Source organism: Rhodofomes roseus (assembly GCF_022264815.1).
Source record: "Rhodofomes roseus strain CIRM-BRFM 1785 chromosome Unknown C8Q71scaffold_6, whole genome shotgun sequence".
In the NCBI taxonomy this organism is placed as follows: Eukaryota; Fungi; Basidiomycota; class Agaricomycetes; order Polyporales; family Fomitopsidaceae; genus Rhodofomes; species Rhodofomes roseus.
The window spans coordinates 764,779-790,762 of NW_025952962.1; the positions used below are offsets into that span (position 1 = coordinate 764,779).

The following is a 25,984-nucleotide window of genomic DNA, read 5'->3' on the forward strand; positions in this document are numbered from 1 at the left end:
GGTGGTTATCGACAACAGCTACGGGATGTGCTGGGACCAGACCATGAGGAGGACGAGCTAGACGAACGCGAGGTAGAGCGATCGCTCGTGCACGACGTCGAGGAGAAGGAGCATCTCGCGTCTCTGATGGAGGACGAGGCTAGAGTGAGTTGTGTCTATGAGTCCTGCGGTTTTCTGGCTCAACGTTGCACTCAGCCAGCTGGACCTCTCTCAGACGAGACTCCTTCGACCCCGCCCTCGCCGCCAATAAACATGCCTGGTGCAGCCTCGCCCACAAAGCTCCCCACAAGCAATGGCAGGGGTACTCCAAGCAAGCTCTCGCGGCCCTTCCTCCATCCCACCATATCCCGGCTTCGCTCGACTACACCACAGGCGTCTCGAGTGCCTTCATCGGCGAGCGTGGGTACGCTGTTCTCCCATGCACCTGAGGGCGCCTCGGAGAGCCCATCGCACTTCTCCGCGCTGTCAAGATCGTCTTCCGCGACCCATATTGCTGCTAATGGAGTGAATGGCAAGAGCAACGCGACCTCCGAGACGCGCGAGGTCTTCAGGTGGACGCAGTTGAAGACCATCGGCGACTTCCTCTTCACGACACAATCCCAGAAGGTCGCGTCTTTGCTGGGCACCGAGAATATTGGCTCGCCCACTGTCATGGCCGCGAATGGACTCATTTGCGTTGGGACGGACACAGGGAAAGTGGTGGTCTTTGACTTCAAGCAGAACTTGAAATGTATCTGCGGTGCAGAAGGTCAGTATGCTCAAGTTTTTGTCATAAACTCCATGTTCATGCTTGAGAGCAGACAAGACAGTTGGGCCCGTCACAGCGGTAGCTTTATCATTCGACCATACGTTCGTAGCCACGGGGCATACCAATGGCCACATACAGCTGTTCGACCTGAATAGTCCGAAGACTCCTGCGCGTTCTGTTCCACCCACTACTCTGGCAGAAGTAGCCGCGGGACGACAGGAAGGCCACTTGACAGGTTCAAGAATCGTCAGCATAGGTTTCGTTGCTGGAAGGCATACCGCAATAGTCTCTGCGGACGACAGCGGCCTCTCGTTCTATCACAGCTTGGGAAAGGTATTCTTCATGGACGCGTCGGACACACTTCGTCTGCTGGGCAAGTACCCGGAAGACGGCCTTGGACCTGGTCCATCTGGTCGTAACGGAGCACATCACTTCCGCCGTCGAAAGCCCCGCAAGGGCAACTCACTTCTTGCCATGGCTCCCCTCCCACTTGGCACAGCATCACATCCCACAGATCAATACAACCTCATCGCGCTTCTCACACCGATCAAGCTGGTGATCGTCGGCTTGAAGCCTTCACCGAGGACGTGGTACCGACGTCACCGCGAGAACGAGGATACCACATCTCGATCGCGGTTCAAAGGTACTCTTGCTTGGTACCCAAGCGTGGTACCAGGAGGTGACGCAGCGGCTGAGTTGACAAGCAAGAAGGACCAGGCTCATGGTAATGGTATCCACTCGTCGACAACACCAGTACTGGTCTATTCCTGGGCAGACACCTTGTACATGCTGCGGGTCTCGGAAACGAAGGTCCCACAGCAGGTGCGTAATGCGAGAACAGGCAAGGTGACCATGACAGAAGTCGGGAGAGTCACCTTCGAAGAAGGCGGTCACTGGACAGCCGGCGGTGATGTCTTGGCGCTGCAATGGCTGAACGTCAATGTGAGCCCGTCCGCTTTATGTCGTGCCTGTCGTGGCTCACGTACTAACAGACGTGTTCCGTCTTTAGCAAGTTGTCGTCCTCACTGTTGATGCATTGGAAGTATATGACGTCCGTTCGCGCAAGCTCGTAGAACAAGCTTCCTTCGACGCCAGATCATTGGTCTCCCCGATATTGGGACATACGATCAACAGCAGTGTTTCGTATCCTGACGCAGTAATGGAGGTATCGCATAGTGTCAGAGTGTATAAGGGCAAGATCTTCACCTTGGTGCGTGATATACAAACGTGAATCCCGAGTGCTTGACTCATACATCTTTCAAAGGGTCAACATGACGTTCAGGTCGGCACCCTATTGACATGGGCAGATCGAATACTCTCTTTCGTTCAGAGGGGCGACTTTTTGAGCGCCATCGAGCTCACACGCGCGTACTACGTAGGCCAATCGCTGGGAAATCGGAATGGTCTCCCAGAGCCTCCAGAGCAGCTCCAGAAGGTCGTCGGCGAGAAGATGCACGAGCTCATGGTCGCGTCTGCTCGTTACGCATTCTCGGAGGACCGTTTGACGGACGGTACACTTGCTGGCCTGGACGGGCGCGGCGTCGATCAAACTTCGCTATTCGAAGGCCTGGTCAAGGTTTGCATCCGTGCATGCATGGCGCTCGACGACTACGACTTCCTCTACGAGGATCTCTTCCAGTATTACGACGACACGCGCATCACGCGCATCTTCTTGTCTCAGTTGGAGCCTTTCATCATCGACGGAAACCTGCACTACGTGCCTCCTCGTATCACCCAGCGACTTATCGCGGTTCACGACGAGGACGGTCGACCAGACCTTGTCGAGAGGTTGATTTGGCATATTGACCCGGAATGCCTTGATGTCAACCAAGCCATCACCCTATGCCAACGACACGGCCTCTACGATGCATTGCTCTACGTCTTCACGAGGGCCATGAGGGATTATGAGGCCCCACTAGTTGTGCTACTCGATCTCATCAGACAAGTACAACAGTATCGAAGAGCGCGTGAGGAGGGGTTGACCTTTGGACCATATACCGATGACGACGCGATAGAGCCTGTCGTGCTGAACGCATACAAGGTCTATCCGTACCTGGGCAATATCCTCGCTGGCCTCGCGTACCCTTCCGCAGAACCCCTACCCTCGGAGGAGGCCGACCAGGCAAGGCACATCGTTTATCGTTTCTTGATGTCAGGTCAATCGCGTGTGTGGCCACAGGGAGAAGGCGGGAAACTGGTGCTCACGGCCGATGAAGAGAATGGTGTCGAGCCCACCTATCCGTACGCCCGGCTCCTGCTTCGCTTTGACCCGGAGGCGTTCCTACACACCCTCGATCTGGCATTCGAGGACGGGTACCTCAGTGACCGCGACAGTCCGCGAGGCGCCACACGCCTGCTCATGGTCAAGATCTTGCTGGAAATCGCGTCGTCTGGGGATCTTACACAGGATGCTGTGACCTTCGTCAACATCTTCATCGCGAGGAACGTGCCGAAGTATCCCCAGTTCCTGCAGATGCCTCCGACAACTCTACACAGTATCGTCATCGGCTTGGCCGAGGATCCTGACCGCAGTACGCAAGAAGATCGGCAGCTGGCAGCAGAACATCTTCTGTCCGACTACACTCCTCACGAGACCAACCGTATCATCGCCCTCTTCGAGAAGGCCGGATTCTACCGCATCTTGCGTTCATGGTACCGCCAGGAGCGCAAGTGGCCTCCTTTACTTCTAACTTATATTCATGACCGTAACTTATCAACCCCGGAGGTCCTCGGCTCTCTAGACGACGTCTTGACCTTGGTGAAGCGCCTTCACAAGGGCACACTTCCTCCGGAAATACTGACGACTGTTACCGACTGCTTGTCTCTATTGCTGGAGCGCGGAGTAGTGCAAACAGCTGCTCTACTCGATACCCACATTCCCAGTCTGCATGAGACCGCGATGAACCGCCTTCAGGACCATCCGGATTCCGCCAAGTTCGCTTATCTAAAGTTCCTACTCGGGCCCCCACAGGAAGGCGACGATGACGGAGTCGCGGTACGCAAGGGCGGTCCATCCCCTCACATTCCCTCCGATCTGCGCCGCACGTATCTGACATTACACTGTCGCTTGGACCCTGCCGGGGTGATCGCTGCTCTATGTTACCTCCCGGCGGAACTGCTGGATACAGAAGATGCGGCCAGGATATGCGAGGAGCATGCAATTTACGATGCCGTGGTCTGGGTACTGGATCACCAAGGCGTCCCCTTAGTGGCCCTCTCGAAGGCGGAATCTTTCGAGAATCAGCTCTCAGCACGTCTCGCAGACACCTTGGTGCAGTACGACTCCGCGTCAGAAGAGAGTGTTCAGGAAGTCCTCGCTGCCCTCGACGCAGTGGGACAGCGAGCTGTCGCGATGTGTTTGGAGCACTCCCAGTCTTCCCAGGACGTCCCTCTGGAGGATATCTGGTACCATCTCCTGAAGAGCCAGATCGATACCGTACAGCGTGTGGCGGCCTGCTGTATGGGAGCAGCGCCCGATGCTACCGATGCGGACACGGATCGCACCAAGCAGTACGAGCTGCAGCAGGCCACCCTATCCTCTCTACGCAAATCGATGCAAAGCGCATTCACCGCCTTGATGTCCATCAGCTCTGCGAAGGGCTTGTCACTCCCACGTCTGTTCAAGAGGTTGCTCACGACTGCGTCACAAAATTCTGTGTCCAAGCCCACCCTCTACGCCGAGTTCCGCACACTCTTCACGGGAATGCTGGAGTCCTATCGCTCCGACGGGGATATGCTCATAATCACCAAGCACCTTGTGGGGCGCGATCTATTCACGAACGTAGAGGAGTTCACGCAGGAGCGATTACGGGGTTGGAGGCCGTCTCAGGGGAGGTGTCAGACATGCAAGGAGTGGCTTGTCGACAACAAGACTTCCTCCGCGGCAGAGCAGGACGATCGGACAGGCGTTTCAATAATTGTATCACGGACCGGAGCACTATACCACCAGTCATGCTTACCACCTACTCACCAGGATAATATAGCCGTACATTAGCGTCCATGTATATTCCATGCAAAAGTATTAGTGACAGTCGACGCTTGGATCTACTCATGTCTCTGAAATTGACATCTGTGAAGCTGATAGTTCGGACGAGGATAATGACGGCGTACCATCAGTGAAGCTAGCACCGGCCATCTCTTCCAATACCTTGAAAGTTTCGCTGTGTTGCACGGCGACACCGAGCGATTCTGCGTCTAGACCGAATGCTGCTACGTCAAGCATCATCTGAGCCCGAATCTTCTCTTCGTCTGCTCGCCCGTCGTCGTCCTTGGCTGTCGACCCGCCAAACAGCGAAAACGCCGACTTCTTGCCTTTCTTGAGCCGACGCAGCGATTCCTCGGTCTTCCGCATCGCAGACAGGAAATGGATATATCTGTGCAGTCGTCGTATCAATGTTCTTTGCGTTCTTTCAGGTGGTGACCAACCTTTGCGCAACGATCTCGAAGATCTCCTCCACATACGCCTGCATGAACTCATCCTTGAGCGGTCCGCCGGCTCCCTCCGGGCCTTCGACTGCAAAGAACGTCTTGACGGGTTTGAAGATGAGCGAGACAAAATAGCTAGGTTCTGTGGGGGTACGTCTACTCGACGACATAGCCCTGAACTGCGAGGGTATGGACCGCATTGACAGCAGCGCCTCACAAGCGCGGCGGGAGAGGATAGTGATGATCTGGCCAGAAAGTGAGGGTATTAGAGACGTTAGACCGGAGAGGGCCTGTCTAAGGGCGTCTGCAAGAAGATTCAGTCGTGCGTTTCGTTATGTCTGTATGAAGAGCTACCTTCTGGACTTGGATCACTTTCGCCGCTGTCGACTTCAGGCAACATGATACACAGCTCTCCGCGCCAGATTTTCAATACCTGTGACTTCATCGCTCGGATGTCGATGACAGCTGTGGAGAATTGGTGCAACGACTGCTCGTCGGCTGCAGCCGCCTCCGGAGACGCAGCTTCTGTGGGTAAGTTCGGCGTTGCGGCGCGCGAAAGCGACGCAGGAGAGCCGGGTGTCTGTCACACCGACAGGGTCAGGATACATGCTTACGCAGAATCAGATGTGCTACCAACCGAGCCAAGTTTTTCAGCCGCAACCGCTGCTGCGACCTTAGCCGTAGCTTCGAACACGGGGAGGCTGCTCTGTAGCCATGTCTTGTATCGACTTAGAAGCTGAGGGGAGGCATCAGCGATGAATGGATAGCGAGCGATGAGGCATACCTGTAGTGTGAACTTCCAGAAGCGGTGATTGAGCTCCGGGATATAGACGGGTGCGCCCCAGCAGGTACTGATGGCATCCCACACAGCAGCCGCCTGCGTCGTCACAAACGGCTTGACCGCTGTTGAGACACGGTCAACGGTAAGTGAGAGTACTGTCGCCATGCATGCGCTTCGCCCTACCTCTGTTCCGCGACCGCTCCAAGCGGGTTACCGTAAGTGCCTCCTCCAATTTGGACACGATCTCCTTCCACCGCAACTGGAAGTACACAGGCAGCTGCCAGCGCCGCTCGAACTGCACGTACACGGGGTGTGTGCGCATGACTTCGATGGCGTGCACCGACGGCGCGAGGAACTCTAGCGAGCGGATGAACGCCTGCGTCGTCTCATGATGCTGGGGGCCGCATTAGTCTCGTTGTCCGCTGAACAAGTCGCTTCACGCTAGCATACCTTGCGGAAGTCATCCGGCTTTCCAGCAGCAAACACGACGCCGCCCAGCTCGTCCAAAACCGCTCGCCCAATCTCCGCCCATACCACGTTAGCCATGATCTCAAACCCTCCCTGCTCATCCCCGCTCTCGGCGCTTCCGTTCGTCTTCGCCGCACCTGCCCTCGACCCAGACTTCACGCACACCCTCTCTGCAATCTCCATCAGCCGCCTCAGATCCCTGTCGACGAAGCGCAGCACGGCGTTGTACAGGCCTGCGAGCGGGCCCTCCCGGTCGTCGAGGATGTGCGCTTGGGCGCCCGCTTGCTGCGTGCTGAACTCGAATGGGTTCTGCTTCGATGCGAACGCGGTGAAGGGCGTGTACGGCGTGCGCGGGACGGCGCCGGACGGTTGTGGCGCTGCGCTGTTTTTTGGTGGGAGAGGGGTATGTGGGAGGATGGGGGAGTGTGGGGAAGCGAGCGCGCCGGGGTGGATGCTCTGGCGGCATGTTGTCAGTCGAAGAGGTGGTCATGGAAGGTAGAAATGTAGCTCACCTTCTTCACGAAGTCCCTGACGATCTCACGGCGAAGGACGTCCTCTGCGTCGCGCCAGAGCCCGAGGACATCATACGTGCGGAGACATTCGGTCACATCTGCGATCCACTTCGCCTTGTCCAGTTCGCCTGTCTTGCTCTCTCGACCTTCTTTGCTGCCGGACGTGAGCGAGGTCAGTGTACTGGCGAAGAGGTGGTCAAGGTCGGAGGACAGCGTAGACTTGATTCGGTCTATGCGCTAAGCGAAGACATGTCAGTCGATGGCACGCCGAGGAAGCGTGCCAGAGGGTGGCAGAGGAAGGGAGGACACACACCCATTGTGATTCGTCAACAAAAGCACTACTATCTGTGCGTGCTTTAGCAGCGTGGTAGAGAAGCTGCGTATACTCCGCTGCCACTCGTGAGAGATGTTTAGCACGGTTGGCTCTCGTCCTGGTCGCGGAACCCTGGGTTAAAATATCGGCGATCCTGCTCAGCAGGACGACATGCGTACCTGTCCTCGGGATTATCATCATACCGGGAAGGTGCCTTCACTCTGTCGGTACCCGCGCTGTCGGTATCGGTGGGGGAGGCTATGAGCAGGAGAGACTCTAGCCGTGTAATGGATTCCGATATCTTGAGCAGTAAGTGTAGAAAGGCCTGTGATCATTCATGAGTTTCTGACGGTATCGCGAGAATTACGCGCATATAACCTTCTCCTCGCGCAGAGTTGACCGTTTGCTCAGCTTCAGCTGGACGTCCTCCTGGACTACTTGCAGTACTTGTCGGGCTTCCTAACTCGCCATCACTAAGAGCGCAGTCGTTTATTGTAACACTCGACGTACAAGTACATGAGATTTTATGTCTGATAACGGTGCTTTCAACCTTTCCAATCTCGCGCCCTCCCCTCTCAGGTCCGTGCTGAGGCTGATGAAGGCCTCGTAATCATCGTTGATGAGCTTCACCAGCTCTTCTTTCAGTGTAGCCAGGTAATCTCGAAGTTCCGAACGCAGGTCGGGGAGCGAAGTATAGGATCGCGAAAGAAGGAATTCCTCCACACTGAAGTCTTTCGCCGACAAGCAGGGATTGCTGTGGGACAACGGAACGTAGACCGGCAGATCTCGTTCTGCCTTGGTGATCTCTTCGCCTGCATCTTGCGCGTGAGGTGTCGACCTCTGCTCCCTTGTCACTAGTTCTTCAGCTAGTCGTTGCAAATCGAACGGGTCTTCACTGGCGGCATCCACCTCGGGGCTCTTCAGAGACGACATGCAAGCAACCCAGAGCACTTGTAGACACCCATGTACTTCGTCGAGACCGATGTGCGCTGTTCCGAGTCACCGCGAGCAGGTATGTGTCGTCCGAGGTCGCAGCAGACTAACAAAGTCAACAGGCAAGATGGTCGAATGCACAGTCAAGCCAAAGTCGCCGTGACGGTCAGAGTTCGGTACAGACCCGAGCCTGTGGTACTGTGTCATCGAATAGGCGCCCACAGGCGACCTGCCTGATTAAGCCACGCGCGTCTTACTGCATCCGTCGGTGCGATGAATGCGTATTTCAGCTACATCTAGTGATCATATTTCTGAAGGAGAGTTTCCAGGCACTCACCAGACGTTCAACGCGTACTTCAAGAGCAAACTACGCCCTGCGCCGCTGCGGTGTAGAACACGAATAAACGCGGTCACGGGACCGCGGCTAGGAGTGATTGATGAAACTCGGCTTGGCGACGAGAGCTGTGCGTCCCGGCGTCGGGCGACTGGCTGAGACACCGCATCTGTGGGGGCGCAGACGGCATCATTCTCGAGAATACACCTCCTTTCTGTACCCTACACCATGCGAATTGCTCCTCTCGACGATGCCGAGGTCGAACTCAGCCTGCTGTCCCCCCGCGCACGAGAAGACTCAGAAAGCAGCAGCGAGACCCTCTATGAGGAGCTTGATATCGACGAGGAGAATGTCAAGCCTGTGCTCAAGGACCGGCCCGCAACGTGGAAGGAGAAGAAGGGCATGATTCTACTAACATGTCTATGTGCGTGTATGGGCCAGGCTTCTGTTGTACGTGCTAACACTCGCCTACGTGCCGCCAGTCCTCAGTCAGGGTGTACCAGTGAGTGTGAACAAACCCGTCATCGCGAGATGCCACGTCTGACCCGTTCTGAATAGTTAGGCCTCGTAACAGGCTCACTGCCCTTCCTCCTACGAAGCCGGCTGACTTACTCCCAACTGGCGACCTTCTCACTCTCCGTATATCCTTATTCCCTCAAGCTACTTTGGTCACCCCTCGTCGATGCTCTCTATTTCCCTTCCATCGGTCGCCGGAAATCATGGCTCATGCCTCTACAACTACTATCTGGCACTATAATGCTTATACTATCATTTTATGGAGATCACATGGTGGACAATGTGCGTTCTGTCGAAATGCATAGGCGCAAGTTTCTGAGACGACTTGCAGGCTGTTGACTACTTGTACACTCTAACTGCTGCTTTCACATTCCTCATAATGGCGGTCGCAACTCAAGGTCTGTTCATCCTACCTATCCATCTACTAGCGACTCACGTTGCACGTAGACATCGCGGTTGATGGTGCGTCTCACCAGCAGCTCTAGAGCATCCCTTGCTGACGGCCTGGTCGTTCAACGCTAGGCTGGGCCCTCACACTGCTATCCGAACGACACAAATCGTACATCCCAACCTGCCAGACTATAGGGCTGAGCACAGGCTCACTCCTGTCGTATACTGGATTCCTTGCGCTCAATAGCGAAACATTTGCGTGCGTCTTCAGTCATCTCATTCGCTGCGGAATTCAGAAACGGCATCTCATACCCGCATGTCAATACAGCGCGAAACACGGCATCCCGCGGTTGACACTCGGAGCTTACTGCATGTTCTGCGCAATGCTGTCATATGCGCTCACGCTCTGGCTGCTGTTCGAGAAGGAGGTATGCGCTCTTCAGTGATTGGTTGTGCGTCAGAATAACTCACATTCATTCATCGGCAGAAAGACGTTGTGGAAGAAGGTGACATGAGCCTCAAAGCGATCTACGTCAAGATGTGGGAGATCATGAAGTTCCGACGTACGTCCTTACCCTCCTTCAGCTCCCGCTCACCGCTCACCGCTCCCCAGACGTCCAGACGCTGCTCATCCTCCTGCTCGTCGCAAAGATCGGCTTCCAAGCCGACTCCGCCGTGTCCACGCTCAAGATGGTCGAGAAGGGTTTCAGCAAGGAGGACCTCTCCCTCACCGTCCTCATCAGCTTCCCCTTCCAGATCTGCGGCGGCTGGCTCGCGGGCCGGTGGTCCAAAGGCGAGCGGCCGCTCCGCGCGTGGATGCATATGTACTGGCCCGCGTTTGCGCTCGTGCTCCTGTCGACGCTGACCGTGTACTGGTTCCCCCATCCCCCGCTCCCAATTGCCTGGTATGTGTTCATTATCGTGCAGAGCATTGCGAGCTCGTTCGTTATGTGAGTGGATAGCGCGTGTCTAGTGGAAGTCATGCGAGGCGCTGACGTTGTGCAGGACGATCCAGTTTGGAGGTATGACCGCGTTCCACACACGGATATCGGACCCAGTCGCCGGAGGAACGTACATGACGGTATGTGCTCCGAACTGACTTTATCCGGATACCTTGCTTACGGTTCTGCAGTTGTTCGCGACCTTCAACAACCTAGGTCTCCTATGGCCAAGGTATTTCGTTCTGAAGGGTGCGCCATAGTTCTGCTTTGCTGCATCATAGTCCAGTCTGACGTTGACGTTATTAGCTGTCGACGTCTTCACCGTCGCAACCTGCAGCGTGTCCGCGCCCAGCAGTACCCTCGATCGTATGTCCTATCACTTCCATACCGTCTAATGGAGTTGACATCCTCCGCAGAGCTGGCGACGCCCGCAAGCTGTATCACAAAATCGGAGAAGGCCGCATGCACAGCGCTCGGCGGGACTTGTGACGTCCAGCAGGACGGGTACTATGTGATGTCCGTCGTGTGCCTCGCCGTCGGCATCGTCCTCCTCATCTTCTTCATGATCCCGACCGCGCGCAGACTGCAGTGTACGTATTGCTCATTCATATCCGTAAGGGAACGGGAAAGGCTGATTGAATGTGTACAGCAATTCCACCAAAGGAATGGCGCGTGCGCTCATCATAACGCTAGCACATTGCATTCCAACCCCCGCGATCCTTCACGCATGGCTATGTGGAATGCATTTCATGGACATCACGATGTCTCATCACACACATGTCTCTGTACCCTCTCGCAATTTTATGTATTTATCGCACATTTTGACCTTGCCCTCATCTGATGTATGGTCCACAATGTGTACCTTGTGGGGAACTTCTATAATTGCATTTGTCCAGATCTGTCCACCCACAGTCAAAATCATTGATCAGGGGCTTGAATGAGGATCAGTACACTGTTCATTTGCTCTGCATTTGCTGCCAATTTGCTTCTCCCCATGATTTGCATGGCAACAGATGCTTCCAAGGCTGGGCCCCTTCTGAATGAATCAAGAACATTCCATTGCCACAGCACACATGCATCAATGATACAATGCAATACACATATATACATGGGCCACAACATTGAGCAAAGATAGGCATCAGCCAGCTAGTCTAAATCACCCATCCATGGAGCATAGCACCTATGCCAACACCATCAACCTTGGTATATGTTAAATTAATGCTTGCCACCACTCACCTCCCAGGAGGGAGTCCCAAATCTTCGTAGAGGTAGCTGAAGTATTCCATGCGGGCAGCAGTGAACACCACCCTGCCTGCAGCCTCATTGGCCCTCTGAATGAAGGCATTCCTGAAGTGTTGCTGAGCTTCGTGCTCCATAATGCATCTGTCCTCTGCAGTTGTGATATTTTCTGTGAGCGGTGATGATGCAGGGCCTGATGGGAGGCACAAGCCCTGTGAGGCAAGGGCATTGATCAGTCATCAATAACCACCCATATTATTCACAAAGGGTTGTCTCTCACAGCTGAAGGGAGCAACCCTCTGCTCCGTCGGAAGGCTGCGGTACCAGAGTGAGAGTACCCTGAGATAATAGCCCATATTCTCTTCCTCGTTCTTGATTGGCTCCCAGTCAAGTTCCTCAGCGCCTTCATGGCAAACCGTTCTTCAAGCTCGTCATAATCGAGTTTGTAACCGCCGACAATGCGAACTACTCTGACTTGCCGTGTCAAGCCTGAGTACAAACCGCACAGAATGGATGGACTCACTCAGGAAGTTCAGACTCGGAGTCTGCAGACATTGTGATGACTGACTCCCCATGTCAGCCATGAGTACAACCATGATCGTCCTCACTTGGATGTTGATTTGAACACAGATTTGCGAAGCGGGTGATGGAGTGGGCCAAGGTGATGGACCTAGGGCCTCTGTATATATATACGTTCTGTGTGTGGACACGTGGGCTCAATAAACTCTGATCCGGGAATGACTTCGACGTAAAATGTCAAATGCAGGCATGTATAGTACGTACTTAGACATGGATGATGGCTCCAAAGTCAATCACAGTGCAATTCGCAAGACCGTCCATCGCGCCACGTCATAATGCAAGTCGAGGACGATCCAGGATCCTCATGTGAGGATACAGTCTTTTGGCAAGTATGTACCGACGCACGCTCGAAGTGACCGGGACGGAGTCTCCGAAATCGAGAACAAACATATACATTCGCCACCTCAACTGACATTACACCTAAAATGTACAATAGCAAGCGCACAGCAGTTTATGTATGGTACCGAAAAGACCTGAGAGAAATCCGCTTTAATGATCAGAGATGGTGGCGGGACGATGAGATCATGAGGGGACTCGAAGAGGGCAAGAGAGATTTTGGTGCTGAGCCTCGACATATCCGTCGAGATCCGCATTGCACGAGGGGGCACTTGGCGAGTGGGAGAAAGGACAGGAAGGGCGCGCACATCGACGACCAGCGCGCTGACCGCCGACGGTGGACGCACGTACCGTATAAAACGGATGAGGTGAACATAAAGGATAGACAGTGGCTTAAGGAGCGAAGTGAATAGCTAACCGCACGTGGGGGTAGTAAGAAAATACAAACGAACGCGAATGCTGACCTCAACCGGGATGGCGGAGGTGATGCGACAGAACCTGCTAGGAGGCGGCAACGATAATGACAAGCAGAGTGTGATATGGCGGGCACTGATGCAGAGCAGTAAAACGGGACCAGAACCGAGGGCGAGGGAGAATTAGAAGACAAGGATCCGGTGCGGAAGGCGCGTATTGATACAGAGCGGGCCAAGGCGAGCGGGCAAATGCAGACCGAGAGCGAGATATAGATGGAAGCGAGTGCGGGTTCCCTGACCCTAGATTATTCGAGAGATGCATCAGGCATGGAGGGTATGCACATGGGCCGGGTAGCATGCGATAACTTGTTGTGTACTGTCGAGCGCGAGTCTTGGACGGGAGGGGAGAGGAAAACCAATTATCGAGGAATTAATCTTGCGAGTCAGCCAGGAGGCCGCATGAGATCCCTGCGCCTGAGCCAGGGCAGCGGGTTGGGCTGGATCGTGTCTCGTGTCATCCACGACCAGCCCATATTGACCGGGGTGCATAATCATGGAGCCATCCACGACTATTGCCCCCTTCGTTGCGCCTGCCCGGGCAGCCTCAGCCCAAAGTCGATCGCATCATACGCAGGCGGCGGCATCTCATACACGCTCTCCCTCTCCGCCTCCCTCGACACATGCGCAAACGACGCGCGCACCCGTCCCGCATCCACATGGCTGCCCGTATCCGGCGGCGGCGACCCGTACGCGCTCGACGGGTAGTACGCCTGCTGCTGCTGCGGCGGCGGCGATATCGCCATCCCGCGCATCTGGCCGGCGAGCGTGCCGCCCGCGTTGGACGGACCCGCACCAGACGTGTTCGCATACTCCGCAGCCAGCTTCGGCGGGAGCGGCAGCGGGAGCGTGTCTGAGGGCGGCGGGGGTGGCGGTGGGATTGGCCGGCCGCCGAGACTTCGGCGAGCGAGACTGCGGGCGGAGGGGTGGGCGGGAGTGAAGGGGGAACTGGTGCCCTGTGCGAGCGAGTTCATGTATGGAGGGATCTGCAAAGGAAGGCCAGGGTTGAATGAAGGCGGGGTGGACGCTACTCGTTGGCGGTCGTGCAGTTGGCTGAGACCGAGACTATTTTGCTGCTGCTGGTGGTACGTGTACGGGTCTTGTAGGACGGGCGGTCGCGGCAACTGTCGTGGCGGTCGTCGTACGCTGCCAGTAGGCACAGGCCCAGGATTAGCAGCGGTGGGAGTCGGGGCGGTGGCGTTCAAGGAGGACAAAGATGACCCTGTGGATGGACGCGGGTCGGAGTCGTACGCATACGGATGAGACGAAGTCGATGGGCGTGGAGACGCATCCAGAGGTATACCAGCAGCGGGCGCGGCGACGTGTTGCTGAGGCTGGGGATACGACTCCGGCGCACTGTCGTACTCGTAATCTGGCGCTGGCTCGGGATTCGTCACCTGGAAGCGTCGTTGCGGGGGTTGCACGTTCGACTCCTGGAAGCTCCTACTCATATCCGGCCCGTACGCGAACTGCGTCTGGCTATGGTCCATGCTATGCATCCCAATAAGATGCGAGCCCGAATACCGCGGAGGGAGGTGGTGCGCCGAATGCGATGAGAGTGATGTCCCCGGCGTTGACGGGGAGATGACGGTCTCGCTGCCACCGGACCCGCTTCCCGACGACCACGACATGTGGGCCTCCCAGACCCGCGCTCCTCGGCTGCTCGACGGTGTCACCGGCGTCGAGCCATCGATGCTGCTCCCCGGGCCCAGCGTCCCACCGGGGCTACTGCCCTCCCTATCCTCCTTGTCTCGCTCCTTCTCTTTCTCCTTGTCTTTCTGCGACTCGTCGATCCGGTCCGGGTGGATAAGGGCGAGCCATTTCTTGACTGCGCGCGAGCTGCTACCCGGAAGGTGTGCGTCCGCGGGGCGGTCTAGCCACTCTTGGGTAGTGGTTGTGAGGAGGAGAGATGTGACAACGAGGTAGTCCAACAGCAGGAACGGGATGCCGGCATGGTTCTGCTGATTTCGTGCGAGGTCTGGCGTGGTGAGGGTTTGATAAATGCGGAGACGTGGTGGTGCAGACAATGTCGCCGCATCCAGCACAGCGACTGGTCCCTTAAGGCCGGAGGTTCCGCACTGCAATCACGGTCAGTATACCGTAGACAAGTATGACCCCACACAAGTTTGACCAAGGCACACTGAAGTATAAGACATGTCTGTTCTCACAAGCATGCCTGCCAGTCACTAGGATACCATACGGCCAGAAGACGGGCGTCCTTATGGGCGCTGCTTCTGGACGAGCAACCTCGCCGGCGCTGACGTTAGAAGCCCTATGACATGGGAGGGGGTTTCGGCGCTGCGGTGTCGCAGCTGGCTGGCATGAAACCCCGGATGTCTGTGTGCCATTCCTGCTCTGACTTGCACATTGCCAGTACAAGGAGATTGCGCAGGTAGCCCCGAAGCGATGCTGAAAGCGGTACCGCCTGGGTATGCTTCGCCCGCCCGTGGTGTGCGAATGACAGGTGTCATCAGCTATCGCTGATCGATCCGCATGCGACATCGTCGACGAGTATTTGGGAAACGCGGAAGTGGCTTAGGCGGGAAGGTCGGGTGCAGCGCGGACGCGCGCGCTGAGCGAGCATATGACAATACTCACCACGTAGCAATCGCCCGGGATAAGCTTCCACTTGAGTGTGTGGGGATAGTGGGGGAGACTGAACTTCCTGCTCCTGCGCGATGTGAGTACGGACAGTGTGCAGACACGGATAGAGATACACACGCAAGATTGCCCAGCGCCCCGACCTTGAGGAAGTCCTCGGCATCCCTCCAGCTACCATTGCTCATCTGGATGCTCTTCCCGGAGCGGCCCTTGCCCTTGCTGGACTGCGAGACGGTCTGGGGCCATTGGATCGACGCGGCCTTGCCTGCCTCGCGGCGGCTCGCGTCAAGGCGATAGACGTGGGTCATCTCGCGCGAAGTCTCGACAATGTAGAGCGGATCCTTGGTGACAGTGTCGCGGATAATGGTGTCGAGGAAGGAGGGCCCGGAGAGCTTGACGGTGAGGAGCGGGGGCTGCTCTGCGGGGGTGCGGGGTGTCGCCAGGCTCTTGGAGCGCGTCGGGACCATGTCCCGGTCGCGGTCTGGGGTGCCTACGCCGAAGTCGAGGAGCCGCTGGACGGGCTGGGGGAGAGAGAAGGACGGGGGGCGTGCGGTGGATGTCGGGCTGGCTGGCTGGTCTGCGCTGGTGCTGGCGTTGGGTGTGGAGGTGGACGGACGGGGAGGGTCAAGAGGAAAGGGAGTGATGCCCCCGCGTGCCATGGTAGGAGGCGGCGGCAGCAGGGCGTCCTGCCACAATCCGCTCTGAGATCATGCCTCGCTGCTTACCTAAGCCCTGCGATCCTCGTTGTGCGTAGCCGAGCCCGCGCGACCCGGCCGCCCATTTATTATCTCATGTCCGCCGTCTGCTGGTGCGACGCTGCACACACCAGCCCGCAGACTCGCAAACCGCGCACAACGCTAGCCGGTTGCGCGGTCTACGCCACCCCTTTTGGGCCGGTTTGTCTGCCCACCACGACCACGGGCGCTCCCGGTCTCGTCGGCGGCGCGCTCACGGCGCGCCCTCGGCCCAACAGGCCACGTGCGCCGCCCGTTCTGCGCGCAATCCCGTGGCCCGAGGCCAGAACGCGTCTTTCACCGCGACCACCTCCAGCCCGCCCGCCCGCTGCGCCGTTTCACTCTGCCGCACACCTGCACCCTCAATTACGCTCCGAAACACAATGTCCACCGAAGCCACATCCGCAACGTGTGTTATCAGTTGCACATCCCTTTCGCCACGCGCGCTGCTAACCAAACCTGTCCTGCGTAGATCCGCCACTGGCGCGTTTGCAGACGCGCAGAATCCCGCCGCGTCCCCTGCCGACAAGGGCAAGGGCAAGTTTGTCCAGAAGGACGTAGCGGACGACGATGAGGACGACGAAGAGGAGGAAGAAGAGGAGGACGAGATAGACGAAGACGATGTAGGCTCTCCGCGTGTCGTTTTCGCGTTTTTGGGCGCTGACGCGTGTGTAATCGCGTACAGGAGGACGACCTGGAGGAGATCGACCCCTCCGTGATTATTGGCACGCGTCGTACGCGTGGTGTACGCGTCGACTACACCTCTGCGGCTGCTCTCGAGAAGGCCGGGCTGAAGCCGGAGGACGCCGACGACGATGAGGGCGAGGATTCCTTCGTCGCGAAGGACACGGACATGCAGGAGGACTGACGCGCTTCTCCCGCGTGTGGTCAAAACGCGCCCTCCCCCTGCGTCTTTAAGGCGTAATGGGCGCGAGAACCCGCAGGTGTTCTTGTTGTGTGTACGTGAAGGCGGCGTGGCTTCCTGATGCTCTCGTTGTCCGTGTTGTCACTTAGGTCCTCTTGGCCACTGGCCTGTCTGTCATTCAATGCATCAGGGTTAGTGTGATCGTTCCTGCACCTGTCCGAGACATGCGTGTTCCCAATATTTCTCGATAACGTCCCTGCAGGTCACTGGCCAGCGCTGGTGTGGCATGCGGTGGGCGCAAGTCTGCCACTGTAAGACATACGCGCCCAATGACGTGCCTGCAGCCTGCGGTGAGCGGGATGACAATGTCTGATGCTCAGATGACGAAGTCCAGCGCTGCTGAGCACGCATGCACACGCTTGGCAGCAGATCAATGTGTTCGTTCGTTATGCACACAGAAGATTCATCGCAACGACGCTGCATTGACCGACCGACCAAACCAAACTACACCGACTACAGAGCGACATCTAACCTACACCCAACAGACACGCACACGCGCGCTCACCACCCACAACACAGGCAGTTCGTCAACCCAAGAGGGGAGAACTACACAGGAAGCAGGAGGGAGACTGCTGCGAGCAACGCGACCACGGGCCGGACTAGCTACGTACTGCAGAAGGAAAGGAGGCAGGAGAACCGGCGCAGGAGCGAAGTAACGGCAAAAAATCGAACGGAGAGAAATCGAACGAAAACAAAACAGAGAGATAGTGTACTGCGACTGGTCCGATAAATAGACGCGAGACCCAAAGATGCGTTATCCAAGAGATGTGACTGACGGAAGGAAATGGGAGGGAGCCGCGTGCCTAACACACGCCGACTTCCTGGGTAACCGCGCCGCCCATGTCCCACTCGCCGATGCCAAAGTCGACATCGAGGTCGAGCGCGGACGGGAACGCCCCCACGTCAGGCAGGGCACCAGGGAGCATGCCCAACAATCTCTGCATCTCCGCCTGTCCATCCCAGTCGACAGCCACCGCGCTCACCGCCTCCGCGGCCGAGGCGGGGGCTTGCGTCGCGAATGCGGCAGGCCCTTCGTGTTCTGGCGCGGGCGCGTCGGGGAGGGCGCCGGTGATAGGAACAGGACCAGCGGGCAGCGCCGCCGGCGCGGTGACGGGAGAGGGCGCAAGGATCTCGCGGAGGAGGTTTTCCATAGCCACCTCATCCACAGCGGAAGGGGGCTGCTCTTGGCCAGCGCGGAGAGGGAGGAGGTGGAACGGAGGAAGGGCGGTGTCGAGCCCGAGCGTGAGTTGGAGGAGGTTGGTGTCTGACGGCTCTGGCCCACCCGCTGCAGGGGCACCGATGATAAACGAGGGGCATCGGTGCTAACCACCCGTGCTAGGTGGCAAGTGGGGGCAAAGTCGTCAAACATGTCGAGGGGTGTGCTCGGGTCGGTCGGGGCAGGGGAGATAGGGTATACGGAGGTAGGTGATGGGGGGACTAGGACCGGAAATGTGGTGGTCATAGGTGCGTCCGACGACGATGAGTCGGCTGGAGGGGGGTTAGGGGGAGTAGAGGAGCTCGCGGAGGGCGCAGGTGCGCTGGGGACGCTGAGGGGCAGCCCGGAGGCGGCCAGCGCTTTGACGACGGCGTCCCAGCCCGTCTCAAGCGTCTTAATCCTCGCCCTCAGCTCCTCGTTCTCCCGATCCCTTGCTCTATCTCTTTCTCGCTGTTCTTTCACTTTGTCGTCCTCCGACTGCCTGAGGCCCATAAGGCCCATCCCAGCACGCAGCTGCCTGTTCTCTTCCTCGAGCTCGGCTACCCGCTGCTCGAGATGAGAGAACTGTGCTTTCCGCCTGTCGCGCGAATTCTGGGCCGCGATACGGTTACGGTGTGCGCGGGCTTCCTTGCGCTCGTCGGGACTGGTCTCGGAGCGGGAGCGCTTGCGTGGCGGTTCTGATGAGGAGGGTACTGGGGAGGTAGACGATTCCGCGGGCGAGGAGGGGAGCGCGAGTTCGGTGTCTGCTGCTCTCTTCATGGCGGAGGCGTAATACGTAGACGTTACGTGGAGGAGAAAGATGAAAGGAGAGGCGAGTTTTTGTAGAGCCGAGCTGACTGCGGTCGGGCGCAGGACGTACGTGGTGGTCGTGAAGAACGTCGGAACACGTCGACTGCCACGTATACAGGTCAGTTGATGCTTGTTTGGCGGACCGCTCACAGGCACAGCCATTCAGCCAGGTGCACCCCCATTTTAGGCAGTCGTAGTAGTACAGCCACTCGAATATTCGCATCTCAAACAAAGATCACTTGCATGATAGAAATGACGAACTTGGACAAATATCCCATGAGCCACTAATTGTACATTGATCGTTCGATACAAGTCAAGTACTAGATACAGGAAGACCGATGCTATACGATAAGGATATCTGTCCCGTGCAAGGGCAGGAACTGCACTGCAACACCGCGTCCGGTGCCGGAGTGCAATCCCTGTCCTCAGGTGACAGTGAGACTACGTAGAGTTCAGTAGGGTACACAGTCCAGATCTGAAGATACATGAAAGGGAGACATCGAGGAGTGGGCTTCGTACAAATCCATCCAGCGGAGAAAATGAAGGAGGAGAGGGAGACCATAGACTAGGGAACAGGAACCGAGGCGTTGACATATCGTGAAGGGTGGACATGAACGAGAAGAGGCGAAGACGAGAAATGAAACCAAGGGATCGAGGCATGGGTCGGGAGCCCAGTCCAAGGCGTACGTGTCGAGGCGGTGTTGCTTGAGGAGCCAGCGGCAGGACGCGGGTGGAGGAGTATGCGGTGACGGCCGTGAGACAGTCGTGAGGCGAGCAGTCGTATCGACGAAGCGAAGATAAAGCCATGAGGCGAGGGGGCGTACGAGAGGGGATGATGGGTTGAGGGCAAGCGAGAGACAGCATAGTGGACATGGAGCAGAACGTAGACGAGGCGTTGTAGACGGAAAATCGAACAATGACGAGATGCAAAACAAGATGAGCGGGTTTGAGAGACGGCGCAGAGCGGCTTCAACGACTTGAGAAGAGCGGTGATCGCGATGACAGTAGCCAGGCATGACGCGGTAACGAGAAGATGACAAGGCGGCGTTGAGAAAGACCGAGAGCAAGGCGGGGCAGCGGAAGGCAGGTGGGAGAGCGTGCCCTAATTAGACAAAGGCGAGAGGGGCGGGTGAGGCGAAGTGAAGTTGATGCGAGTATGGGTGACGCAAACAGAGGCAGGAGACGAATGGAAGCGCTAGAAGAAAGTGATGGTAAGAGGCAATGCAGCGACACCGGCAAAGTCGGAGAGAGAACTTACTGGTGTCACCAGATAGGTGCAAGCCACGGTGACAGGCTGATCGGCCTCCGTGTAAAGGCTAAGCGATGAGAAGAGGAGCCGAGGTGAGAGGAGACGATGCGGCGAGGAGGCGTCATAAGGAAAGGCGTAGATCAGGTTCCTCGGATGAGGTTGAGACGAGACATGGATCATGCAAGGGCGCAGGCAGAGACGGTACCAAGATGGTGTGATGAGACTTGAAGGCGAGGTCCGAGGCGAGGCGATGCAATGGCGTGATGGATACTGGAAATAAGAATCGAGGCGAGGCGGGTTGGAGACGAGAAAGGGAGATGGAGACCGAGGCTAGGGAAGACCAGACGGAGACTGAAGGCCAGGTAGTGACAAATCGAAGGTGGGCCGGATAGAGTCGATAAGGTAAGGAGACAGGATCAGCCAGAAGGAGTATACAGAGGCGAGGTTGGGACAAATCGAGGATGAGAGACCGGAACCGAGGCGTGGATAGGATGTGACATCAGGTCCCGCGAAGGCGAAGGCGGCTGCCTGCCTGTTCACACCATTGTCGACCGTGCACAAGCCGACGCCGATGGATGATGCAGACAATGCATGATGCCCCCAGGATCAACCTGGGGATCATCAAAGCACCGCCGGGGGACCGTAGGGCGAGTATCGTCAGATACGTTGTCGACGATCGTCGACTGACCAGACCAAAACCGAAGGAGTGGCGATCCGCCAATGCGTCGGCAATGATGCCTCCAGGACATCACTGAACATGACTCGTCAGCAGTAGCAGCAGCGTCAATGGGCATAAGGCGTACAAGGGAAGACCGACGGACCACTCCGAACTCCTGTTGTGTGAATGACGATTGTCGATGCCGTGCGATTAGCGTCGACGTCTACAGACTCGCCAAGCCTGTAAAATAAGGCGGGGGATGGGTGCAAGCGGCACCAGGACGCACGCCATTGATACGAGCAGCACCAGGGCGCGGATAGCCAGGATGCTGAGATCCTTGCTCGATCGGAAATCCTCGTCGTGCGGTCCTTTGGTCCTGCATATCTTGTCGAAGAGCAATTCAGGAGCTTGGTATTGCCGCATGGGTACAACATCGTCAGGGATGATAGGACCAGGTAGAGGCTGCCAGAAAGTGCTGTTGAGAGGGGCCCATACGACGATCGTAACCCAGAGGTCGTAGAAGATGACATCAGGCCACCCTTCCTCAACCTTGGACGGTCGAAGGGTTGCAGCCCCCGGGGTCGTCCAGTCGAGCTCAGGCACCTCGACGATCACGGGGGGCTGAGATGTGGAGGTACTGTCGTGTTGGAGAGGAAGACTGGTGGACTCGGGAACTGGAGGAGTAACGCGAGCGGAAGGAAGGGCACTGGACTCTGTTGCAAAGCAGTGAGACTCACGGTTTGGTGAGACAGGAATTTACGTACTAGTTGGCTCAGGCTCTAGGGCGAGCGTGTGGAAAAGGACGAGGTCCAGTGTCGGAGACTCCAAAAGCTGGCTTAGTTCCTCAAGATGTTCATCGGGCACTGCCACGGAGCTGCAGTCGAACTCGTCATTGAACCGATGTGCGAAGACAGGAAGAATAAGGTCACGTACGGCACAGGTGTCCAGAGCACGTAGGCAAGCGTCATGATTAATGGGCCGGGTCCAATCGTTGGGCTGTCGAGGTACTGCGAGTACCATGAGGTAGAGGCGCCAGCGGTGAGGACGAAGATGCTCTTGAGGGCGGCTAGGCCCCGTGAGAGATAGAGCGCGACGAGCATGGCTCGTGAAACTGATGGACGAGAGGTGGATGATGCGTGGGGGAGTAGTGCGAGTAACTGAGGAGCGAGCGGGGACGGCGGGTGAGGATGTACGGGCGGGCACAGGCTTTTTATAGCCCTCGACACACAGCACACGTGAGGGACTTGTTGAATGCGATTCAACAAGCCCGCACGTGCTAGACGCGACGGGGGCGCGGTGAGTCGCCGTTGACGCGTCGCGCGCGATCCGCCGCCGAGTCGTTCCCCGCATCCTGATTGGCTAATCGAGGTGAACGGTGGGCGGCGAGCACTCGCGTCGACCATTGTTGTCGGCGCCGCCGCCTCCCGCATACACCGAAAGTGGCATTTGAAACCTGTCGACATGGACACGCTTAAAGCGTTGTGTTCGGCGAATTGAAAGGCAATGGAACGGCGGGCACCAGCGACTGCCATCGGAAACAGGCCGTTCGTGATACGTCTCTTCACAGTGAACAGTCAGTATGACAGCGGGGCATACAAAAGCACCCCACCTGGTTCGTTTTGCACTCGGACACCCCACTTTCTCCCCGCTGCCCGCTGGCCACAGTGTCGGCGCGCTCTCTACCCACTCGCTCTCTCCTCCGGTTGACTCGCGATGCCGTATGTTATCCTATTGGGTGCTGCCAGGGCCCTGGCGGAACTTTACATGGACTTGATGTTGCACGATGGGGTTCACCGATGGAACGTTGCCCTGCGAAGGGCACAATACCTCGGGATGGCCATCGCAGCCTCTATTCGACATATCTGGGATCATCGGTGAGTGCCAAATCATTCTCGACGGCTAGATTCCTGACAAAGGGCCCGCAGAGTACTGGAACTACCGTCCGAGGTCGCGGCTTCTACGCTTGATCCGACGCCCTTCATGCAGGCCGAGACAGAGCCCTCAACAACCCCGACGACACTGGTATCTGACTCGGAAGATCCAGGCTATGCATCCTTCTCCGAGCAACAATCCCCGGAGCTTCCGGTGACGCTAGTGCCTCCAACGGAGCCAGAACCGATCCCGTCGCTTATCACTCCGGTCGATCAACCTCCGCAGCCAAACATGCTTCCTCCAACACTGACCAGAGTCGGCGAGGATGAAGTGAACCATGGTGCCTACAGTTTTTATCGTCAGCATCCTTCGAACCGGAACAACACGTATTCGGCCTCAAATGTGATGCCCCCGTGGCCAATCACCCTCGTGCTCGCGTACATCTTCTATTGTTGTTTTCTCAGCTTGCGACCGGCAGTGAAGAACCTGCTGGAGGTTCTCCTCGCAAGACTGCTCGCTCAACGTCAGAATACACAAGGAACGGAGAGGGAAGATAAACCTGACGCTTGCCAGGGAGATGGGTCCAACAGCAGCGACGATGCGCACCCAGAGCCTAGGCCAATCGCGGACAATACACCTCGTCCCCGCCCCCGCCCCCGCCCCCGCCCCCGCTCCCGTCCCCGCCCCCGCGACAAGGGCCAGAGACGTTTGTCCGACGTCATTCGTACCGCTCAAGCCATCTTGGACGAGGCTGAGTCGATCCCTACCCCATACATCTTGATCAACTCGGGGGACATTCAGCCAGACGACCCAATGGATCCTTCGCAACCAGCCTGGATTCGCAAGATGGCCATGGAGCTGAACGAGGGGATGGAAACCGTGGAGCGCCTCGAGGCAGAGGTCGACAACATGGAGCGTGCGCTAGACGAACTCGAACGCTCTCCCATTTTCACCTGGAATCCCTTCCCTGACGAGCCACTCAACCCTTCTTCGGCTCAGGACGCTGGTGCCGCACAGTCGGCCACTGCCTCGCCGCCGTTCGCCTGCCCCCCGGCTGACTTTCCTCGCCCGCTCGAGCTACCGACCGATCCGCTGTATCGGCAGGTGATCCAGAGCGCGGCTGCGTTGGGTCTCTTCGATTCGAGCGACTCAGCTTCCGGACAGAGCGCGACGGGGACCGACATTCCTACCACAGAGGAATTGTCCAAACGGACCGCGGAACTGGAGGCACTGAAGGCTAGGCGCGACGCCATTACCGCTACCCTTCGTGGTGACCGTGTTGCCCGCGCCAAGGCGTACTCCGCAAATATTGTCGGTGGCGATGACAAGGAGAATGGTACTCGGGCAACATCGAGTGGCAAGGGGAAGCAAGCCGCTGGTCAAGGCTCCAAAGGTCGACGGGCTTTCGCTTCGCGAGACGCCACGAACTTCCGTTCGCGTGTCCCTCGGGGCGACGAGGACCAGGAACGTCGCGAGCGCTCGCGACGTGCACAGAAGCATGGCCTCGACATGACTGCCGTAAGCTACATGTCCGACCGGTTCAAGGAGGGCGTCGCGGCGGGCACTATGCCTTTCGGGAGCGGCACCAAGGAGGAGATCCAGGAGTGGCTCAACAGCCTTGAGGAAAAACGTCGGAAGAGGAACGCCCGGACCTCTCAGCCCGTATTCGGCAAGATGAGCTTGGTGCGTGCTTTTACGATTTCAAAAATTTGGTATATGCTCACCTGAGGCAGGGAGAGATCTTCCAGACGTTTGGTCATCTGACTGAGTCCATGGACGCTCTGAAGGAACTCAAGAAATGGAAGCAAGGCCAATCTACTTCCGGCCCGGCCGAGTCATTGCAGCCAACTGCCTCAGTCGTTGAGGAGACCAATGCCGAACCGGAGCCTGCGGAGCGTAGCTCAGACGAGATTGTTGTGCCCGTCGATGATGGTGAAGACGTTGGCTCCCAGTCAATCGAGCGTGGACGCCCTGCAATCCGTCGGTCGCAGCGCCCAGCCAGAGGCGGCAAGGTTTGTACTCCCGTGCGACGCCAGTACGTCCCCAGAGATCGTCGAACGGAGCAGTTGTTCCAGCCGCGCGACCTGCCAAGCATGGGCGACGTCACGACCACCGTCAGGGATACCATGAGGGAAGAGATCGTGTGGGAGACGGAGTTCCGCCATGCGCCTCTGTTGCTCAACAAAATCGAGGCGGATCGTCGTGCGGCCGTGTACGCGCGTTGGGTCGACGCGGAGGGCAGGCCTATTGCCGGACCATCTCGGTTGGGCTGAACGTTCCTCGCCTCCTTGAGCAAAGCTGTCACAAGTTTTCAGCGATGTGGATATCTTCATACCTTCATAAGCCCCGCGAAGGGGCCAGAATTGAGACATTCCCTGTGAAACACTCTCCGTCCCGTAGTTATCACGACTTGTTCATGCAGCAGTCCTGTAGTTTTAGCACCTGTATCGTTCGTCGTAGGTCATCCCGACTTGTCTTTCTCCGAGTCTCTGTCTGTCGACTCTCGTGTAGCGATATCTCTCCATACAATGATTATTACGCACCTTCCCCGGACGTTAAACAACAGTAGCTCACGAGTCACGACCTGCAACCTGATACGAAAATCAAACCCCGACCTCTGCCACAAGCCTCGTGGTAGAGTCGAGTTCACTGAGACCCAGGGAACATTCTTCGCGAAGGCGTCGGTGGCTGTGCTGATTTCGTACATACGTGCACTTGTGGCGGCATGGCGGTCCTGATTGGCAACGCTCGGTGCAATTACGTTCTTCGTCTGACCAGGTTCGACAGTCTGGGCTACTGATAGGCGGCTGATCACAAGACGACGGTGGCTGCTGGAATCCACTGGCCAGCTGTGGCGAGACGCGACGAACAAGACCCGGAACATGCCGAGAGGGGCCGGCGTAGGGTTGAATTGAGGTCGAATGGACATGGATCCGATGTCCCGTTGGCAACCAC

General features: G+C 57.3%; 7 protein-coding genes across 7 annotated transcripts; 4 read left to right on the top strand and 3 right to left on the bottom strand.

Moving 5' to 3' along the window:
* Positions 1–252: 252 nt before the first annotated feature.
* Positions 253–4,742, top strand: C8Q71DRAFT_704194 (Golgi CORVET complex core vacuolar protein 8-domain-containing protein; the record flags this gene model as incomplete). The annotated part of the gene is made up of 4 exons (XM_047920365.1): positions 253–752; positions 796–1,690; positions 1,758–1,958; positions 2,013–4,742. The coding sequence occupies 4 exons, from the start codon at positions 253–255 to the stop codon at positions 4,740–4,742; spliced, it is 4,326 nt and encodes a 1,441-aa protein (XP_047780973.1).
* A 54-nt stretch (positions 4,743–4,796) lies between these two features.
* On the bottom strand, positions 4,797–8,643 carry C8Q71DRAFT_821316 (oligomeric golgi complex component, COG2-domain-containing protein; the record flags this gene model as incomplete). Its single annotated transcript, XM_047926201.1, has 13 exons — positions 7,758–8,643; positions 7,626–7,706; positions 7,427–7,572; positions 7,248–7,365; positions 6,935–7,171; positions 6,405–6,878; positions 6,138–6,348; positions 5,958–6,076; positions 5,811–5,909; positions 5,528–5,753; positions 5,174–5,477; positions 4,859–5,121; positions 4,797–4,825 (listed from the first exon to the last, which is right to left on the bottom strand). Exons 1-13 carry the CDS (start codon positions 8,178–8,180, stop codon positions 4,797–4,799), a joined length of 2,730 nt encoding a protein of 909 aa, XP_047780974.1. The 5' UTR covers positions 8,181–8,643.
* Positions 8,624–11,295, top strand: C8Q71DRAFT_748630 (MFS general substrate transporter). The gene is made up of 14 exons (XM_047923150.1): positions 8,624–8,938; positions 8,997–9,016; positions 9,073–9,312; positions 9,362–9,428; positions 9,478–9,492; positions 9,553–9,679; positions 9,749–9,848; positions 9,908–9,983; positions 10,034–10,370; positions 10,426–10,501; positions 10,553–10,610; positions 10,668–10,727; positions 10,778–10,951; positions 11,011–11,295. Exons 1-14 carry the CDS (start codon positions 8,743–8,745, stop codon positions 11,046–11,048), a joined length of 1,584 nt encoding a protein of 527 aa, XP_047780975.1. The 5' UTR covers positions 8,624–8,742; the 3' UTR covers positions 11,049–11,295.
* A 2,096-nt stretch (positions 11,296–13,391) lies between these two features.
* Positions 13,392–16,567, bottom strand: C8Q71DRAFT_503334 (uncharacterized protein). The gene is made up of 3 exons (XM_047918979.1): positions 15,707–16,567; positions 15,584–15,656; positions 13,392–15,063 (listed from the first exon to the last, which is right to left on the bottom strand). Exons 1-3 carry the CDS (start codon positions 16,243–16,245, stop codon positions 13,498–13,500), a joined length of 2,178 nt encoding a protein of 725 aa, XP_047780976.1. The 5' UTR covers positions 16,246–16,567; the 3' UTR covers positions 13,392–13,497.
* A 655-nt stretch (positions 16,568–17,222) lies between these two features.
* On the top strand, positions 17,223–18,063 carry C8Q71DRAFT_503347 (uncharacterized protein). The gene is made up of 2 exons (XM_047918980.1): positions 17,223–17,376; positions 17,448–18,063. The coding sequence occupies exons 1-2, from the start codon at positions 17,306–17,308 to the stop codon at positions 17,899–17,901; spliced, it is 525 nt and encodes a 174-aa protein (XP_047780977.1). The 5' UTR covers positions 17,223–17,305; the 3' UTR covers positions 17,902–18,063.
* Positions 17,648–19,359, bottom strand: C8Q71DRAFT_748642 (uncharacterized protein). Its single transcript, XM_047923151.1, has 2 exons — positions 18,582–19,359; positions 17,648–18,534 (listed from the first exon to the last, which is right to left on the bottom strand). Exons 1-2 carry the CDS (start codon positions 19,218–19,220, stop codon positions 18,049–18,051), a joined length of 1,125 nt encoding a protein of 374 aa, XP_047780978.1. The 5' UTR covers positions 19,221–19,359; the 3' UTR covers positions 17,648–18,048.
* A 3,407-nt stretch (positions 19,360–22,766) lies between these two features.
* Positions 22,767–25,522, top strand: C8Q71DRAFT_894527 (uncharacterized protein). The gene is made up of 3 exons (XM_047928718.1): positions 22,767–23,031; positions 23,083–24,712; positions 24,763–25,522. Exons 1-3 carry the CDS (start codon positions 22,871–22,873, stop codon positions 25,300–25,302), a joined length of 2,331 nt encoding a protein of 776 aa, XP_047780979.1. The 5' UTR covers positions 22,767–22,870; the 3' UTR covers positions 25,303–25,522.
* The last annotated feature ends 462 nt before the right edge of the window (positions 25,523–25,984 follow it).